The sequence below is a fragment of the Carcharodon carcharias genome, chromosome 2 (assembly GCF_017639515.1).
Source record: "Carcharodon carcharias isolate sCarCar2 chromosome 2, sCarCar2.pri, whole genome shotgun sequence".
NCBI lineage: Eukaryota > Metazoa > Chordata > Chondrichthyes > Lamniformes > Lamnidae > Carcharodon > Carcharodon carcharias.
The window spans coordinates 123,294,955-123,314,761 of NC_054468.1; the positions used below are offsets into that span (position 1 = coordinate 123,294,955).

At 48.1% G+C, this 19,807-nt stretch overlaps 1 protein-coding gene across 3 annotated transcripts in view; it reads left to right on the top strand.

Annotated features, from left to right (window-relative positions):
- The window catches only part of LOC121275378 (WD repeat containing planar cell polarity effector), a 163,046-nt gene that overhangs the window by 49,224 nt on the left and 94,015 nt on the right, over nt 1–19,807 (top strand). For all 3 annotated transcript variants that reach the window (XR_005942401.1, XM_041182911.1, XM_041182912.1), the window contains exon 8: nt 1,933–2,066. Coding sequence is in view for 2 of the 3 variants with exons in the window: in XM_041182911.1 (XP_041038845.1) it covers nt 1,933–2,066 (134 nt within the window). In the remaining variant the exon portion in view is untranslated. The remainder of the gene's footprint in view (nt 1–1,932; nt 2,067–19,807) is intronic.

A 19,807-nucleotide genomic window follows, 5' to 3' on the forward strand; every position in this document is an offset into this window, starting at 1 on the left:
GCTGTTGGGAGAGGTGGGCGTATTACTGGTAATTACTTTTTCCTCAGCTGCAAGCTGTTTAGGTTAGAGATCTTTTGCACTTTTTTTTCACAAAATCATAAGTAAAGAAAGAGGCCATTCTGCCCATCATGCCTGTATCAGCTATTTGAAAGAGTTATCTAATTAGCCTCATGCTCCCATTCTTTTCCCATAAACCAGCACATTTTTTCCTTTTCAAGCATTTATCCAATTCCCTTTTGAAAGTTGTTTTTGAATCTGCTTCCACTGCCTTTTCAGGAGGTGCAATCTGGATAATAACAGCTTTTTGTGTTTATAGAAAGAATCTCCTCTTCAAAAGTTCTTTTGCCAATTATTTTAAATCTGTGTCTTCTCGATATTGACCTTCCTGCCACTGTTTAATTTCTCTTTACTTGCTTTATCAAAACCTCATACAATTTTGAACGCCTCTGTTGAATTTTCCCATAACTTTCTCTGCTTTAAGGAGAACAATCTCAACTTCTCTAGTCTCTCCACACTACTTTCTTTAGAATTTTTTCTACTTTTACATTTCAGAAGGTTGGCTTTTTTTAATCTTTGGTTTTGGCAAAGAACTTTATGGGCAGAGTCTTGGGCTCGGCAAGTGGGGGTGGGGCCCGCTCACCGAGGCTTAAAATGACACGCGGTGACGTCGGGCATGCGTCCCGACGTCACCGCGCATTATTTAGATTTTCAGTTCGGTGAGCACACAGCTGAGTAGGGCAGGCGAAGAGCCCAGGCGGCCTTCACATTTTTCATGGAACCTCATCCACGGGCGGGATGAGGTTTCATGAATGATTTAAAATTTTGAGAAAAATTTTTATTAAAATTAATGCAAATGCCCCAGCTCATGTGACAGTTTCACATGAGGGGACATGTCATTAAAAATTTTTCAACATTTTATTAAACTGTTTAAACTTAAAACTAATCTCCCTGAGGCACCTCTGTGCCTCAGGGAGATTTCGGTGCTCTTTCGCACACGTGCGTGAAAGAGCGCACTCCCGACTCAGGCAATCCCCCCTCGCCCGCACAGGGAGCGCACAGCGCTTCCAGGTGCGCATCATGCTGGGCGGGCCTTAATTGGCCCACCCACGTAAAACGGCGGCACCCAGCTGATCAGGGGCCCCGATAGGCTGCACGCCCACCCACACACACACACACACACACACACACACCCCCCACCCCCCCCCGCCCCCCGACAGGGAGAAAATTCTTCCCTATATGATGTAACACTGATACCTGGCTCATGTACATTAACCACGTGCCATTTTTAATCAATGATCAATAAAGTTTAATGAACAGGGTTTTCTCTGGGACGAGATAAAATATCAACTCAGGCAAAGTTTGCAATTTCCCCTCTTGAGCATAAGTGTTGTATGTCACTATGCAAATGTCAAGGGAGCAGATTTAGATTGTGGATAATATTTTTCCAGCTGTTGATATTGAACAATGTTTGAGCAGGTCACCTGTGATAAATGTTTTTTTGCTGTAGCTTGTTTGCTAATCATGACATTTGAGTGGGCAGTACATTAAACTTTAATGGTGATAATTGGATGTTAGATGTACTAGCATTATTTGCCAAGGGATAGAGAAGACTAGCTTCTCTTGGCATTGTGTTCATCCCCAGTGGCACTAAAACAACTGCAGATTCACTATTCCCCATTTCTCTCAACTGCCAAAGACCAGTTTTGCACCCAATTTTTTTTTTTATCACTACCAGAAGACATAAACTTGGCCGGCAACAATGTATTTGTGAGTCATGGCTACATTGCCAGGAAACTGACAGCCAGTATTTCTAAGGTCGATAAAGTTATTAACAAACTTGGAAACCAGATTTTGGATGAGTCAGACTGCAGAAGAGCAAAAATATAGAAAATAAATAAATCTCATGATTTTAATCTTTTTGGCTCTGTCTAGCTGTACTTGCAGACAATTTTATGATCATAGCTTTTCTGGAGACCAGCAAGCTTTGCTTTGTTCAATTTACAAAGAAACAAAGTTCCCCAGATGTTGACAGAAGAATCGAAAAGCTTTCCTCTTCTGATCTTAAGGTATGTGCAACTATTCTATAGAATTTTACCTGTATTGACTTCATTCATTTATCCTCTATATACTATCAGACACTTGGCCACTGGTGAAAATCACTGGGAGAGTGTCCTGCCAGAGCATTATACTCTGTAAAATAATGTGAGAATTGTTAGCTCTTTCTGCATTTGAACCCAGCTTAATCATATGTATAAGCTGAGACAATCTGCAATAAAGGTTTCATTTAATTTTGGTGTTGGGGAAGCTTCTAGAAACAATAATTCAGGACAAAACTAATGGTCAATTAGGCAAATGTGGGTTAGTTAAGGAAAGCCAGCATGGATTTGTTCAGGGAAAATCAGGTTTAACTAATTTGCTGGAGTTTTTTTGAAGAGGTAACAGAAAGGGTTGATGAAGTAATGCTGTTGATTTTATGATATGGCAGGTGGTATTTGGCAAGGGAAACTTGGCCACGCTCTCACAATGGTTATGCAATTTATATTTATTATGAGAAGGTTTGTGCACTGAATCCAGAAGTAATGAGTCCAATAACACCTTTAGGGATTAAATTAAAACATTTATTAACAAAAGAAAAGAATAAAACACATACACAAGACTACAGTTGCACAGTTACTTAATATTATAACAATTCCCAAAATTCCTAATTAGCCAGACTCCTGACTACACACCCCCTTTAAGGTAACAGTCCAAAATAGATTTTAAATTTATAGAGACAATCAAGCAAGGTTACCACCCACACCCACTCAACAGTGGAATTCCAAAGGCTTTTAACACAACTTTGGTTACTGGAACAGCAGACTTCTGATAAGTGGCGAAAGGCTTTTTCCCCACCAGGTCTGTTTCACACAGAGTACCTTTCAGATCCCACATGGCTACACCTCATGTAGCCTTCCATCCTTCTTTAAATATATTATTTCTTCTTCTTTGATTTGTAAATCCCATTGTTCCCCCAAGTCTTTGGAAGTTACTTCTCCCATAATATAAAAGTCTTTTATGTTATCATTATGGTCAGCATTTTGGGGGAAAAAATCAACACAATAAGCTTGCTCTATTTATTTTGCCAGTCATAAAAACCTTATCATGTCTCTTTGAAAATCCAACAACTTTCCACTTATCTTAAAATACAAATTTAATTCACATCCTATCTGCTGACTTTACCCTAGCTCACTCATTAGCATTTCAAATGCCTTTTTACACCTAACTCTTTTGATAATTTCAAACTTGCAGCCTATGCGTCTCTAATTTAATTAAATCATCCACATGCAGAACCACACGTACGCACACACATAAGCCTACTTTACATTATCCCACAATAATACTATGAAAAATATGATTGCCACAAAACTATGTCATGTACATGGATTTCCAACAGTCATTTGAATAAGTGCCACACAACAGACTTGTGAGCAAAGTTATAGCTTATGAAATAAAAGGGATAGTAGCAACATGTATAAAAATGGTGGCTGAGTGACAGGAAACAGAAAGTAGTGGTTTGTTAATGAATGTTTTTCAGACTGGAGGAAGGTTTGTTGTGATCTTCCCCAAGGGTCGGTGCTAGGACCCTTGATCTTCCTGATTATATATTAATGTCCTGAATCCTGGTGTACATGGCACAATTTCAAAATTTGTGCATGATATGCAACTTGGAAGCATGGTGAACCGTGAGGAGGACAGTGTAGAACTTTAAAAGGACACAGACAAGTTGGTGGAATGCACAGACAGTTGACAGATGGAATTCAATGCAGAGAAATGTGAAATGATTCATTTTGGTAGGAAGAACATGAAGAGACAGTATAAAATAAAGGGCAAGATTCTAAAGGGTGTGCATAAGTCATTGAAGGTGGCAGGACATATTGCGAGTGTGGTTAATTAAGCATACAGTATCCTATGTGTACTGTTATTAATAGGAGCACAGAGTACAACAGCAAGAGTGTTAAACATGTATAAAACACTGGTATAGCCTCAACTTTAGGAATGGTGTGGAGGCATTAGAGAGAGTGCAGAAAAGATTCACGAATGGTTCCAGGGATGAGGAACTTCAGTTGCATAGATTGGAGAAGTTGGGATTGCTCTCCTTGGAGAAGTGAAGGTTGAGAGCAGATTTGATAGAGATATTCAAAATCAGGGGAGCTCTGGACAGAGTAGGTAGGGAGAAACTGTTCCCAGTGGTGGAAGGATCAAGAACAAGAGGGCACAGATTTAAGGTAATTGGCAAAAGAAGAATGGTGACATGAGGAAAAACCTTTTCATTCAGCGAGTGATTGGGACCTGGAATGTACTGCCTGAGAGTGTAGTGGAGGCATGTTCTAGAAAGGCATTCAAGAGGGAATTTGATTATCTGAAAGGAAGAATATGCAAGGTTACAGGGCAAAGGCGGGTGAGTGGTACTAGGTGAATTGCTCATTCAGAGCCAGTGCAGGCACAAATGGCCTCCTTCGTGCTGATTCTGTGATAATGTCCTTTTTGCTTCAAATCAGTAAAGGGGTTGAATTTTCAGGGCTCCTATCCAGTGCAAATGAGGCAGTAGCACCCCAAGAATGGTGGGCAAAGACCAACGTGTCTTGCCACTGCTGGCACTGTGGCCACACAACATTATCCCGCAGGTACCACTGGGCATCAGGAACCATCCTGAGCCAGACAGTACTTCCATCTCATATTAATTTGGATCTTTTAACATACATAGGACCCAACTTGCAATCTTGCAGCCTGTGCGGGTTGTGAGCTGTCTGATATTGCTGCTGTGCGGGGCAGGTGAGTGAAGTGCCTCAGGTTGGATGGGTTGGCTCCGGATGCCCGACCTTTGAATGCAGTTCCCTGATTCAATGCTAACAGCCAGGACATTCTGCCACAAGCTGCCTGAAATCAGTCTGGGGATGATGTCCGCCCCAAGATGTTTTCAGTGCAGTTCAAATTAAAAATGCTACTATAAATGTGCATTCAACATTCCTATTTTTGTGTGTCCTGTCATGGGACTTTTCCTTTGAAGATTGGATGACTTTACTCAATCTATTTTCAAGGGAGTTGGCCTTTGGAATTGAACTCTTGTCCATACTTAAAAAGCAGAAACACTCCAGTTCAGACAGAGCTTCACCTTTTATAGGAAGACATTGGTCATGTTAAAGAGCGCACTCAGGATAGTGTTCATATCTCCCATAACTGCGAGAAAGCATTGTTCTTTCCCAGCCTTTCTGATGTATATGCCTCCAAATCTTGGCATCAGCTCCTCTGCTCTAAAATGTGAGACTACCTGCCTTAAGTTGCTCTGAGGCATGCAGGATCATCAATTTCTTCCAAATTCTTTCTTTCAATCAGTACCTGGGTTAGAAGGGTGTGTGTAAATTTGGCTTAGGAAGCTCTTGGGTCAGTTTTGCCTCGCTTTAAGCAAAGCAAATAAGTTTAACAATCCTGGTGCATTACCAAGGAGACCTCCTTTATTTGCTCGTTCATGGATTCCATCGTGATAAGGTATAATGAAGAATGGCAATTTCGCTGAATACTTGGGAAAGAGCATTTAATTCTAGTTACTTCACAAATGAGGATGATTGCCTATCAGATGGACCCTGGGTAATATTTATGCTTCAGTTGGTGGCTCAGATTTAAAGTTTAAAAAAAAATAGGCATTGATTTCCCTTCTTCTGAAGATGGTCACTTCTTGCAGCTGGTTGGAATTTCACCCTGTCAAACTGCCTGTTATTTGTGTGAGCCTAGACACTGGTTGTTATTTTTTTGCTCATTCAAGGGATGTGGGCTTCGCTGGCAAGGCCAGCATTTATTGCTCATCCCTAATTGTCCTTGAGAAGGTGGTGGTGAGCTGCCTTCTTGAACTGCTGCAGTCCATGTGGTGTAGGTACACCCACAGTGCTGTTAGGGAGGGAGTTCAAGAACTTTGACCCAGCGACAGTGAAGGAACGGTGATATATTTCCAAGTCAGGAATGTGAGCAGCTGTGACCAAACTGGGGGAAGAATAGTGGGATTACACCTGATATTCTTATGGATATGTGTTGGTAGGACCTGAAAACCTGACTGTTTCCCTGCCCTAACCCAATCGTGTTGAGCAAATCGGCAAGAAAACATGCCGGTGAAGAACACAGCTTGACAAGCAGTCAAGCAGAACAGAAGTCGGGACCTACCGTCAGTTCTTTGATCACATTGCAGACATTCGAGGAGCAGAAGACGCTGGACCGCTACAGCAATGGGACTCTGGAGGAACACATGCAACACTTGCTGGGTGGATTCTCGTGGACATGGCTCCACTGCAAAGCAGCTCACAGAAGGTGGAAGGTCGCTGTTGGTCTGCTTTGGGACATCAGTGTCTTGGCCATGGTCTGCTACAGATGATCATCTAGGGGGTGAAGAGAAAGCTGTAGGTTTGACTGAGAAGAAGGTGTCCCAGGGTTGGGAGGGGGGCGGAAATGATGATGTTGGGGGCAGAGAATAGGGGGAGGAGGAGGGTGTAATGGGGGTGAAAGTGACATCTGGGGAGGTAAGTGTAAGGGAAGGAGTCTGGGGCAGGGGAAGGAGTCCAGGGCGGGGAGGTGGGGGGAGGTATCCAGGTGAACATGCATGGGAGTCTGTGGAGTCGATGGCTGTCTCCTGGGGAGTGAAATGAGGGTGAGCGTGGTAGGAGGAAATGGTGAGAATAAGAGAGGGCAGAGTGAGCTGCGAGGGTGGGAGAGTGCGGGTCTGACAGAAGAAAGAACGACAAGGGTGGTTGGTGAGCACACGGAGGTAGATAAGGACCCTGAGGGTGTGAAGGAGGATGTTGGGGAGGTCATTGTGGATGGAAGTGGGATTCTTGGGAATGCACGTTCACCTCGACGTCCCGGAAAGAAAAGGGTTCTGGCTGGTTGGTGATGTTGGGGAGGTGGAAGGTGATGCTAGAGGGGTCAACAGTGATGGGGGACAGAACATGGGTGACTGGGGTAGGGGAAAGGACGGAGGAGCTGAAGACAAACTTTACCAGTACCATGCTTCTAAAATTGAAAGTGAGTGGAGCCTCGTGTTGAATGGGAACAGGTGCTGCATGGGAGTGTGATCAGTGGGTGGGTGGAGATGCAGCGCAGCTCAGATGGACAACTGAAAGAGAACCCCAGCAGGCAGCATTGAAAATGTTCGGGACATTGAGATGAGTGCGATGGGGGCAAGGATCCACGTGCATGGAGAGTGCTTGCACGAGGCTCCAAAAGGCCCTGCCACACACACACGTCTCCCTCCAGAATCACTCGTGGGCTGGCTGTGTGAAGCTGAACAGCTAGTGGAGTGGTGTGGATTGTGTGTGCAGGGGGAGAACTCAAAGCCTGTAAATGAAGTTGAAAGACACCATTACACATTATTCAGTGAAAGTGAATATGTTTTCAGATTATAAAGTGACAAAATGCGTTCACCCGTGCAACCACTCGTGATCAGAAATTCTTAACTTTCTAGGCCTACCACTTATAAATGCTGCCCTGACGTCCGCAGCAGGGGTGGGGTCAGCCTGTGCAGTGGTTGGCCCTGTTGCCTCCGATGACTTCAGTGTGCATGCGCTGGAGAGCCGAGGCCTTCAGGCCCCCGACTTGCTTTGGCTGTCTTCCTGCGGGCCAGTGCTCGCTCTGCGGTGACAAAGGATGAGATTGAAGAGGTCACATGCAAAGGGGACTCGGAGGGAGAGGACAGCCTCTAAGATTCCTGAATGAATGACCCAGGGGTGTCCAGCTGCCACTCCTCTTCCCTTCGGGTGCCTGAGTGCCCCGGCTTGACTCCTTGAGGGGAAGGAGCCCCTGGAGGGACATCAAGGTGCCCTGTTTCCCTTTTGCGTTGCCATTGCAGGAACTCACCCATGGTTGCCACGATGGAGTGCAGGTCTGTGTGCATCTCCACATTCTGCTGGACCAGTATTTCCATGGTGTGCTCCATCCTTCCCATGAAGGCCTCCCATATGTGCAAATGTGGGCACCAGTTCATCAGAAAACAGGTGGACGCACTCCTCCAACTCGCGTGCCACTCAGGGCCTCCAACAGCTCTGCATGACGTTCCCCTGCCTTCTGCTGATTCTCCTCTGGAAGGCCGAATTCCGAGGCTCGTCATCTGACTCAGATCTCACAGATGTCTCCTCCCCAGCAGTCCTCCACCTGCTGTGGACACGTGTCCGTGCGATGACCACCTGATTGTGAACTCAAGCCTGCTCCAGATCTAGGTCCCACCGAGGTGTATGGCTTTGCGCTGGTGGACGGTGTGGGTAAGCGCTGTGACGGGTCTTCCAGGCTGCTTATTTCCAGCTCTTCAATAGAGGAGGTGTCCTCTTGGCTGGAGGTGAGGACATGGTTGGAGCTGAGGGACTGGCTGGTCGAGGGTGTCGGCGCTTGGCAGAGCCCCCTGTGAACCAAAGTAGAGATTATTAATGCATGGCAGCAAAACCAGAAGAGAGAGCACTCACATTGCATTGAGAAAGGGATGATGTGGTGCAGGATCCTCACCTGGGTGTTCGGTGTCGACCTCACCTTGCCACAGGCAGGGTCCACGTCCTCACCAGTCAGCGCCATGTCACGCTCCTCAAAGTGAGTGAGGAGCCTAATGTGGGCCACTCCGCCCCTCCAGTCTGGGACCTCTCCCTGATGTTATGAGCCAGCTTCTCCTGCATGAAAACAGATGGAGAGAGAATGAGCAGGACACATGGCACTGTGTGGAATGTTTGTGCGGTGAGTGGAGCCATGTACAGGATGAGGATGTGAGCTCCAGAGGATATGAGCCTGATGGAGATGTGAGATTGTGTGTGAGAGTTAATGGTGTTGTCCCATAAGGTGTGAGATCCCTTTGGATGTATGATGGGTTTGTGAGAGTGTGAGTTGAGAGTGATGAGAAGAGTGACTTATTTTGGTGGAACAGGTGAGACATATCATTTACAAAATCACAGTATTATTGAGGACTTTCTTTGTCACAGTGTGAGATGAAATTTTGCCTATTGTGTGTGGTTGTCTTAAGAGGTAATTGCCTATTATACACAACATTGTGATTAAAAGTGCTTTATAAATATAACCTTCTTGTTGCTTAGTCTTACTCATAGGATCTGAGTTCAATTCCTAATTTTTCCAAGGTTGCTCAGCTCAGCTCAGCCGGGGCAGCTGAAGGAGTATTACAGTTGGTCTCTGTGGCCCAGGGATCAGGAACTAAGGAATTCCTGTTCCTGATTACTATCTGTTTATTCCTGCTGGAAAGCTCATGTATCTGGAAATTGGGCATAGTTAAAACAAAAACCTGTTGTTAATTTGCTGATGAGGTTTATACATAGAGAGCCACTCAGGGGAGGTAACCGTGGCTCAACCTGTTTATTTCTATGCAACCTGTTCAGCCAAGTGCACATAGTAATAGTAATTTTATTGAAATATGTAGTTTTACATGCCATGCTTAAAGTATGCTTATCAGGAGTTCAACATTAAGGTTTTATTCATTTTAATTGATAATATTTAGTCTTATGGCACCAACTGAAAAACTGTAAGTTCAATTGTAATGGCATGAAATTGTGCTGTGTGCTTGTAAACAAACACAAGTGGTCAACACATTGGGTGGAATTTGTCAGGCAGCAGTGGCCTGGAAAACCAGGGCAACTCTGCCTTGGCCATTTCAAGGAGTGCCAACTAGATTCTGTGGCAGTTAGGCAGCTATTGAGCTGTTGTCAAAGCTCTGTCCTTTAAGGAACGGGATCTTGCCTAAAAATACCAGCCAGTTGGAGGATTTGCAGCTCTTCAGTTCCAACAGCACCACCAGAAGCAGTGGCTACTGCTGGGGCTGCATGCAACCAGGAGAAGCAATGTGAAGGCCACCCTTGGTAGAAGGTAAGTGGGGTCAGGGTTGCTGGGACCGATCAGGCAGCACCTGTGTTTGGGGTGTTGTGGGGGGAGGCAGCAGCTGTGTTTGTGGGAGGAGGGGTGAGGGGGTGTGGTGGCACAGTGGTTGGTGAAGCCCAATCACATAAAGTGCCAGCAATTGTGGGAAGTGGCCCTTAATTGGTTACTTAAGGACCACAGTTGGTCTCTGGACAGAAAGGCTGTCCGCCGCCTTCCCTGCTGCTAATAAAATTCCATGGTGATGGGAAGGCGACAGCCACTCCACCTCCTGCCTTCCCTCACTATTTTACTGCACCCCCTCGCCCCACAAAACCTCCCAACCTGCTCCTGAGGGCCCCATTAAATCCTCTCATTATTTACAATTCTCTTGTTAGCTATTTTAACAGAAATATGACCCATTTATTTTAAATAGGCGATGTCTCTGTTAAAGTAGCAGAAAGGTAAATCGTGTTTGTTTAAGCAGTACTGAGAAATGTTTACATTAATACTGAGGGATGACAATGTCAATGTCGAATTTCCATAATTAATAGAATCCCACAGTTGAGACGCATCTCCCGAGACTTGGTGTGATGTAAATTACTAGGGGGACAAAGCAGCAGGCGGCAGCATTGGTTCCAGCATCCAGTAATGTTCCCTCAGCTTCTATTACTGTGAGCGCAAGAGGTAGCGGTAAGATTATTATAAATGCAGTGCTTATTCTTTGAACTAATTTATAATCCATCAGCTATATTTCCTTTTCTGCCTTCTGGAATTTGCCTGTGGGGTGCCATTGCTGAAAATTTACATTTTAGTTGTGCTTAGTTGTATTGTAATATCAATGCCGTTTAATAATTAGAGTATTATAGATTTATCCTCTCAATATTGAATACTATAATGTGTTACAACTCTTTTAATCCCATGGTATAGTTTTAATGTTTCAGTTTCTATCAGTTTATAGATGTGTCATATTAAACCTACTCTGATGAATTAATAGAATAGTCAGAGGGGTTATTCCTACTGACCCCCTAGCCTACCCCCCAGCTTCAAAAGTACTAGGAATAACCTGAAGAGGCCTCTATTATAAATCATGGAGGAAAGCTTGACTGATTTCAAATTTTAAAAACATTTCTTTAAGAATTCCAGCCTGCAAACCTCTGAGATCTCTGCTTTGCTCCAATTCAGGAATATTATTTTTCACCCAGTACTCTCAGAGTGAATAACAGACAGATCTGAGTTCTATGCCTAGAACAGTCTAGTAACTGCCTATGGGCAGAATTTTCCCGTTGGCATGTAAAATGACATGCAGTGACATTGGGCAAGCCTCCCGATGTCACCGCGCACCATTGCAATATTTCGCTGGACGGGCATGTAATGACACCCATTGTGTACCCGCCATTAATTAACGGGCCACTTAAGGCCCTTGACTCACTAATCGATGCCGATTTTTCGGCGCCTGTGCAATCTTCGGGTCAGCGCACGGGCACAATGGGCAGGCAGGTAGTACACATTTGTATAAACCTCATCCACGGGCAGGATAAGAGGGCTCACTGGGATCGCGAGTGTGCTCTGTCAAATATTGATTTTTCAAAGTTTTTGAAACTTGCCTGTGTGATCTGCAATATTTCAAAACACACACCAGCTGCTTGGTCTGGACTCTTAACCTTCAGGTCAGCATTCTGCAGTGTGGAACCTTTTTTGGATCTGCAGGTTTCAGGAAGCCTTCCCCTTAGCCTGGGAATGGGTGCTGAACTGTCCACTGGAGGCACCTCCCCTGAGGAAGAAGGGAGGGCTAGAAGGGGGAGGAGGCCAAGAGTGCACATCCAGCCTCCAGGGGAGCCACCTTTGGGAGGACAGGTGTAGGCACAAAGCGCGCAGGGCCAAGAGGGAGACCAAGGTGGCAGAAGACGCCACTATCCTGCTGCCAGTGTATACAGCCTGCGAAGCAATATGTCTGAGGTGCAATGCTGAAGGAGGCTCCATCTCTCAAGGGAGACAGTCAACTATATCTGTGAGATGATTGAGCCTGAGATCTCCACTAACTGTGTGGGTGGACACCCCATGCTAGTGGCTCTAAAGGTCACAGCTATCCTTAACTTCTATGCCTCTGGCTCCTTCCAGGGGTCGGTGGGTGATCTTTGCGGTGTCTCCCAATCTGCTGTCCACACTTGTGTCAAGCAGGTTACAGACGCTCTGTTCAGCTGTGCATTTACCTTAATCCACTTCCGTTGGGACCTGGCAAGCCAGACACAGTGAACCAGAGGCTTCGCGGCAATTGCTGGCTTCCCCCGTGTCCAGGGTGCTATAGACTGTACACATGTGGCCATCGAGGCGCCAGCCGGTGAGCCCAGTGCCTTCGTCAACAGGAAGGGCTTCCACTCCATGAACGTGCAGATAGTGTGTGATCACAGGATGCTGATTTTACAAGTCTGTGCAAGGTACCCAGGCAGCTCCCACAACACCTACATCCTCAGACACTCCCAGGTGCCGGGGCTCTTCAATGCTCCAGCCCGACTGGATGGATGGCTGCTGGGTGACAAGGGCTATCCCCTCAGAAGGTGGCTCATGATGTCTCTCCGCCATCCAAGAACAGAAGCTGAGCAGCGGTACAATAGGAGCGATGCCTCCACAAGGGCTGTGGTGGAGAGAACCATCGGTCTTCTCAAGATGTGCTTCCGATGCCCGGACCGCTTGGGGCGCACTCCAGTACCCCTCCAGATTATCTGTCGGTGATATTGGTTGCATGCTGCGTTCTCCACAATCTTGTGCTGGAAAGGGGGGACACAGTGGACGATGAAGACGTCGATGCAGTGGCTGCGGCTGCACACGATGAGTCCAGCAGTGAGTCCGAGGATGAGCATGCACAGGGAAATGCTGAGGGGGGTATTGCTGACCCAGGCATACTCCAGGGAGGCAGGGACACCCGGAAGACTTTAATCCAATAAACCTTCAGCTAGTGCACCACAGATGGACCTCCAGGACAAGCCTGGGCAGTAGGCTCCATTCATGATACCCAAGTACCAAATCTGCCAGGTTGGGAACAGTAACTAAGGGCCTTGTTAATAAAGTTGAATTTCCCACAAAGCACTCATAACATTTTTGGGAACCATGCACATGCAGAAGGAATGAGACATCCTCGGCCATGGTCACATGTCTGAATTTAATATCACAGGCAAAGAAGCTTAAGCCAAAAAAATGACAATAGTGTTCCAATTCAAAGCAAATCATAAAGATCTCATCTCAGGCCAACACAAAAGCACCAGTGATAAACCCATGGTGTGCCTAAGGTGCTTATGTTTACGTTTCCGGGTGTTACGTCTTGGTCCTGCCCCATCGCTGGGAGTGGCATCTGAGACAGCCTGCTGACTCTGGTGTCCTGTTGGCCTCGATGATCTTAGCGGTTGTCCTCTGGCCCCTGGAGCCTGTGCTGGCCTTGCCTGGGAGGGAACAGCCAGTTCCACAGCTGGAATCTCCCCATCGTTGCAGCCTCACCAGATGCTATGGTCACTGGGAGAAGGGCGGAGGAGCTGCCGCCCTCATCCTGAGTGCCCTGAGAGGTGCCCGCAGAGACGCCAGGCAGCTGCTGCGCTGATGTGAGGTCGCTTCAGACCACCCTGCTCACTGTGGATGGATGGGCACTGAGCTGGGGAACTTGGTGCCCAGACCATCTCCCACACTGGCACTGACCAGCTGAGGTCAATGCTGATGTGAGGGCTTGCTGGTCAGAGCGCATCCCCAGGAAGCCCTGATGGGTCTCCTAGAGAAGCCTCTCCCTGAGAGTCGCCACTCTCTCCATGGAGGACCCATGACGCTTGGACATGTGGCTCATTGCTTCAGCGATCGTCTGCGTAGACTCCTCCACCACGATGACCAAGCCAAGCATAGCCTCATGTATCTCCCCTAGATGTTCCCGCACACCCGGCCTCTTTTCCTGCATTTGCTGCGTTGCAGATGACTCCAGAGGCACAACATCAGGCACCGACTGAGAATGTGCCTACTCTCCTGAAGCCCTCCGGCTACTGGCGCCATGAGCACTCTCTGTCTCTGCCAGCTCTTCCAGCAACTGTGAAGTGCCCTCACCACTGTGCCCTGGGACACTAGCCGATGTTCTAACTCCCACCGAGGTGCTATTATATGCGCTGGTGCTTGCCTGGCAGAGATGGTGTGACGCTGGTGAGATTCCAAGGCCCTCAGGTGTGAGAGGGGCCCTCTGCTGCTGCTCCTCCCGGCCCTGCTCCTCCCGGCCCCACTCCGCTGATGCTGAAAGGAAGAACAAGGGCATTGTCTCCATGTTAACTAATCCAATGAAAAAGTGCATCCCTGTCCCCCAGATCATTATGCGCTCATCCTTCAATAAGCAATGGTCAAGCCATGTTGCAAAATCAAATCACTTAACGTTCAGCACTGCTATGACTGTTGGGAGAACAATGCTGACCTCATTGCTGGCCATACATAGCTGACTGTGGCACTCCAGCCTCACTGACACCAGTGGACCTGGGTGCAAGGCGTCCCTCTAAACCCAGGGCCTCCTGCTCAAACCGGCTGAGAATGGCTAACTGCGCCTGGCCACTGCCAATCCTCACACGCTCTGCAGGATTATGAGCATTCTTCTCCTGAAAATGAGAGAAGAGCATTGATTGGTGCTATTTGTACCTGGAATCTCTTCGCGCACGGCCCACCCCAACCAGAGTGGGACATATCAGGGCTCCAGTGCTTCCTCACCCCACTGCTGCCGAACACACACAAAGATGCTAGGCCTGTTCCCCACTCCCCCACCGCCCCCCACCGCCCCCTTGGACACATGCTGCCTACATCACATTAGGCACCACACGATATATCCTTCCATAGCAAGGAGGTGCAAGCACTTGGAGCGCAGAGGGCAGCAGATAGTTCATTGCCACGCCCCCTTGAAGCTCCCCTCCCAGCATATCATCACCCTGACTTGGACATGTCCTGCAGTTCAAGCACAGCGTTTAGGTGCAGCTCCTCCAGGTCGCCCCCAACAGTCATGTGGGTCTCAGTGTACCACATGCTGCGGGGGCAGAACCCATCTCTTCACCACCCTCTCAGGGTGACCTCGGCATGGGCGATATCTGCTGGGCCATCCAGCAAAGGACACATGCCATCAATGATTCAATGCAGTCACTAAACTCAGACTTATTGTGGGGGCAGGGGGCGAGGGGGGGGCGGGAGGGTGCGGTGGGTGTAGGGGGATGGGTGGGTGAGGGGGTGGGGGTGTGGGGCAGCAGGGGGAAAGCCGACCTGCTGGGTTAAGTGACCAATACCAGCATTGTCCTCACCCTTCCTGAGCGCAATAGGTCATTGAAGCACTTGCGACACTGGATCCAGGTGCACCGCACCACGTCTGCCACCTCCTCCCAGGTATGTTTCGTCATGTGGTGGCAGGGCCTCCTCCTCCCGTCCTGGGGAACCAGCACCTCGCACTGTGCTGCCACCTCCTCGAGGAGGGCAGCATGGCAGTCATCGGAAAAACGAGGGGCACACTGCCCACCCCCCCACCTTCCAGCCTGGCCTGGCCTGCCCCGATGGCCTACCGTCCGGCCTGACCTTGATGGCCTACCCTCCGGCCTGGCCTGCCCCGATGGCCTACCGTCCGGCCTGACCTTGATGGCCTACCCTCCGGCCTGGCCTGCCCCGATGGCCTACCCTCCGGCCTGCCCCGATGGCCTGCCCTTTGGCCTGGCCTGCCCCGATGGCCTACCCTCCGGCCTGGCCTACCCCAATGGCCTATCATCCGGCCTGGCCTGCCCCGATGGACTACCCTCTGGCCTGGCCTGCCCCAATGGACTACCCTCCGGTCTGGCCTGCCCTGATGGCCTACCCTCCTGTCTGGCCTGCCCTGATGGCCTACCCTCCTGTCTGGCCTGCCCTGATGGCCTACCCTCCGGCCTGGCATGCCCCGATGGCCTACCCTCCAGCCTGGCCTGCCCCAATGGACTACCCTCTGGACCTGCTTCACCTCCATTGTCCCTCTGCAGAGCCCTTTGCCCAGCCATTGCAAGCAGCCTTTCCAAGGCCATCGGATCACCATTGGACCCGGTGGGCTGAGCGTGCCCGCCGCCACCCGCCCACTCCCGTTATGCACAGGAGTCGTGAAGTACGCTGGATGGGCCTTAATTGGCCTGCCTGCGTAAAATGGCTGCATCGACCCGATCTCAGGCTGCGATCGGGTCCTCACCCTCCCCCCCACCCCCCCAGCCACCAGCCAGAAAATTCAGCCCTATGTCTAGGCAGTGTGCCCTTTCACACTGTAATCACATGCTAGTTTCACCTCCCCCTAACCCCCGCTATCCCACAAATTGTTGAATTGCTAGTCTCTTATTTGAGTCTCCAACTGTTTAAAGGGATATATGTGATGGGTGGAAAAGTGTCGCGGGTGTTTAATAATTTGGTAAGTTCTCTACCAGCCAATCAACAGTAGCAATTTGGATGCAAGAAAACTTGCATTGAATTAATCTAGACCAAGTGAGATACCTGAAGTGTGTGTAGATATGCAATTTGTAAATTATAGGTAGATTGATTCATACAGATAGGTCTTGCAATGTATTCTAAAAAGTTACAGCATCTGCATGTCTTCGACTGGAAAAAATGCTTATTTGATCCCCTCAGTAAAGAGTCATTTCCCTTTGGGAGATATGCAGAGATTTATTAATTTAATTGTGATGTGTTGGGATAATGGAGGCAAGGAGCACACTCATTTATTTGTCCACCTGCGGTGGATGAGGAAAACACTATGGGAGTAATTTTCACCATCAATCCCCATGCATTAATACAGCACCTGTTGTGGAACCCACTCGATTCCAATGGGACGAAAATCAGGCTGGTTGTAAAATACTGTCGGACAGTGACAGCAAAAATGATGCCCCATTTATTTATGTTCATGGAACCATTGTCTTGAGGAAATTCTTTAAAAAACTTCGTTCTATACCCTTTGTTGTGGGGATGTGTATCCTTGCTGTGTTCTCAAACTCCCAAGGGAGCATACACCTTGCAAATACTGACTCACCACAGGAGAGCAGCTAGTATATGTTGAGATATATAGTGTATTGTTTGTTTTCAAAGGTCTAGTTCTTTTCATGACTTCAGCACAGAAATACTAGAGGAAGGGACTGCATTCTAAACGTGTGTACTATATTCCATAATTAGATATACTTGTGCTTTTGTATAAATGAGCAGTAATGTTGTTTGGGGTTAGTTGTTATTAACAACCACAGCAACTTGAATTTATGTAAAACAAAAACAGAATTACCTGGAAAAACTCAGCAGGTCTGGCAGCATCGGCGGAGAAGAAAAGAGTTGACGTTTCGAGTCCTCATGACCCTTCAACAGAACTAGGTGAATCCCAGGGAGGGTTGAAATATAAGCTGGTTTGTGGTGGTGGTTGGTGACATTATCTAAACGAATGTGCTAATTAAGAATGGATGGTAGGGCACTCAAGGTATAGCTCTAGTGGGGGTGGGGGGAGCAGAAAAGATTTAAAAATATTTTAAAATAATGGAAATAGGAGGGAAAAAGAAAAATCAATATAATTTATTGGAAAAAAACAAAAGGAAGGGGGAAGAAACAGAAGGGGGGTGGGGATGGAGGAGGGAGGTCAAGACCTAAAGTTGTTGAATTCAATATTCAGTCCAGAAGGCTGTAAAGTGCCTAGTCGGAAGATGAGGTGTTGTTCCTCCAGTTTGCGTTGGGGTTCACTGGAACAATGCAGCAAGCCAAGGACAGACATATGGGCAAGAGAGCAGGGTGGAGTGTTGAAATGGCAAGCGACGGGGAGGTTTGGGTCATTCTTGCGGACAGACCGCAGGTGTTCTGCAAAGCAGTCGCCCAGTTTACGTTTGGTCTCTCCAATGTAGAGGAGACCGGATTGGGAGCAACGAATGCAGTAGACTCAATTGGGGGAAATGCAAGTGAAATGTTGCTTCACTTGAAAGGAGTGTTTGGGCCCTTGGACGGTGAGGAGAGAGGAAGTGAAGGGGCAGGTGTTACATCTTTTGCGTGGGCATGGGGTGGTGCCATAGGTGGGGGTTGGGGAGTAGGGGGTGATGGAGGAGTGGACCAGGGTGTCCCGGAGGGAACGATCCCTCCGGAATGCCGACAGTGGGGGTGAAGGGAAGATGTGTTTGGTAGTGGCATCACGCTGGAGTTGGTGGAAATGGCGGAGGATGATCCTTTGAATGCGGAGGCTGGTGGGGTGATAAGTGAGGACAAGGGGGACCCTATCATGTTTCTGGGAGGGAGGAGAAGACGTGAGGGCGGATGCGCGGGAGATGGGCTGGACACGGTTGAGGGCCCTGTCAACGACCGTGGGTGGAAAACCTCGGTTAAGGAAGAAGGAGGACATGTCAGAGGAACTGTTTTTGAAGGTAGCATCATCGGAACAGATGCGACGGAGGCGAAGGAACTGAGAAAATGGGATGGAGTCCTTACAGGAAGCGGGGTGTGAGGAGCTGTAGTCAAGGTAGCTGTGGGAGTCAGTAGGCTTGTAATGGATATTGGTAGACAGTCTATCACCAGAGATTGAGACAGCAAGGTCAAGGAAGGGAAGGGAAGTGTCAGAGATGGACCACGTGAAAATGATGGAGGGGTGGAGATTGGAAGCAAAATTAATAAATTTTTCCAAGTCCCGACGAGAGCATGAAGCAGCACCGAAGTAATCATCGATGTACTGGAGAAAGAGTTGTGGAAGGGGGCCGGAGTAGGACTGCAACAAGGAATGTTCCACATACCCCATAAAGAGACAGGCATAGCTGGGGCCCATGCGGGTACCCATACCCACACCTTTTATTTGGAGGAAGTGAGAGGAGTTGAAGGAGAAATTGTTCAGTGTGAGAACAAGTTCAGCCAGACGGAGGAGAGTAGTGGTGGATGGGGATTGTTTGGGCCTCTGTTCGAGGAAGAAGCTAAGGGCCCTCAGACCACCCTGGTGGGGGATGGAGGTGTAGAGGGATTGGACGTCCATGGTGAAGAGGAAGCGGTTGGGGCCAAGGAACTGGAAATTGTTGATGTGACGTAAGGTGTCAGAGGAATCACGGACGTAGGTGGGAAGGGACTGAACAAGGGGAGAGAGAAGGGAGTCAAGATAACGAGAAATGAGTTCCGTGGGGCAGGAACAGGCTGACACGACTGGTCTACCGGGACAGTCCTGTTTGTGGATTTTGGGTAGGAGGTAGAAGCGGGTCGTCCGAGGTTGGGCGACTATCAGGTTAGAAGCTGTGGGAGGAAGATCCCCAGAGGAGATGAGGTCAGTGACAGTCCTGGAAACAATGGCTTGATGTTCAGTGGTGGGGTCATGGTCCAGGGAGAGGTAGGAGGAAGTGTCTGTGAGTTGACGCTCAGCCTCCGCGAGGTAGAGGTCAGTGCGCCAGACAACAACAGTACCACCCTTGTCAGCGGGTTTGATGACGATGTCAGGATTGGACCTGAGAGAATGGAGTGCAGTAAGTTCAGCGAGAGAGAGATTAGAATGGGTGAGAGGAGTAGAGAAATTGAGACGACTAATGAAAAGAATTTATATAGGTTCTTTAATGTTCCATGGCACTTCAAAGGACTTATCAAGATTTGACACTGAACCACATGGGGAGCTAGTAGAAAACATGAACAAAATCTTGGTCAAAGAGGTGGGTTTTAAGGAGCACCTTAATGAAGGGGAAAGAGTAGGAAAGATTCAGAGAAGGAATTCCAGAGGTTAGGGCCCAGGCAGCTGAAGGCACAGTCATCAATGGTGGAGCAATGAAAATCTGAGATGCACAAGAGGCTGGAATTGGAGGAGCAAGAAGATCTTGCAGGGTTGCAGGGCTGGAGGGGTTTACAGAGATAGGGACAGGTGAGGCCACCAAGGGATCAAAAAAAAGGATAAGAGTTCTAAAATTGAAGTATTGCTGGACTCGGATCCAACATGGGCCAGCGAGCACAGGCATGATGGATG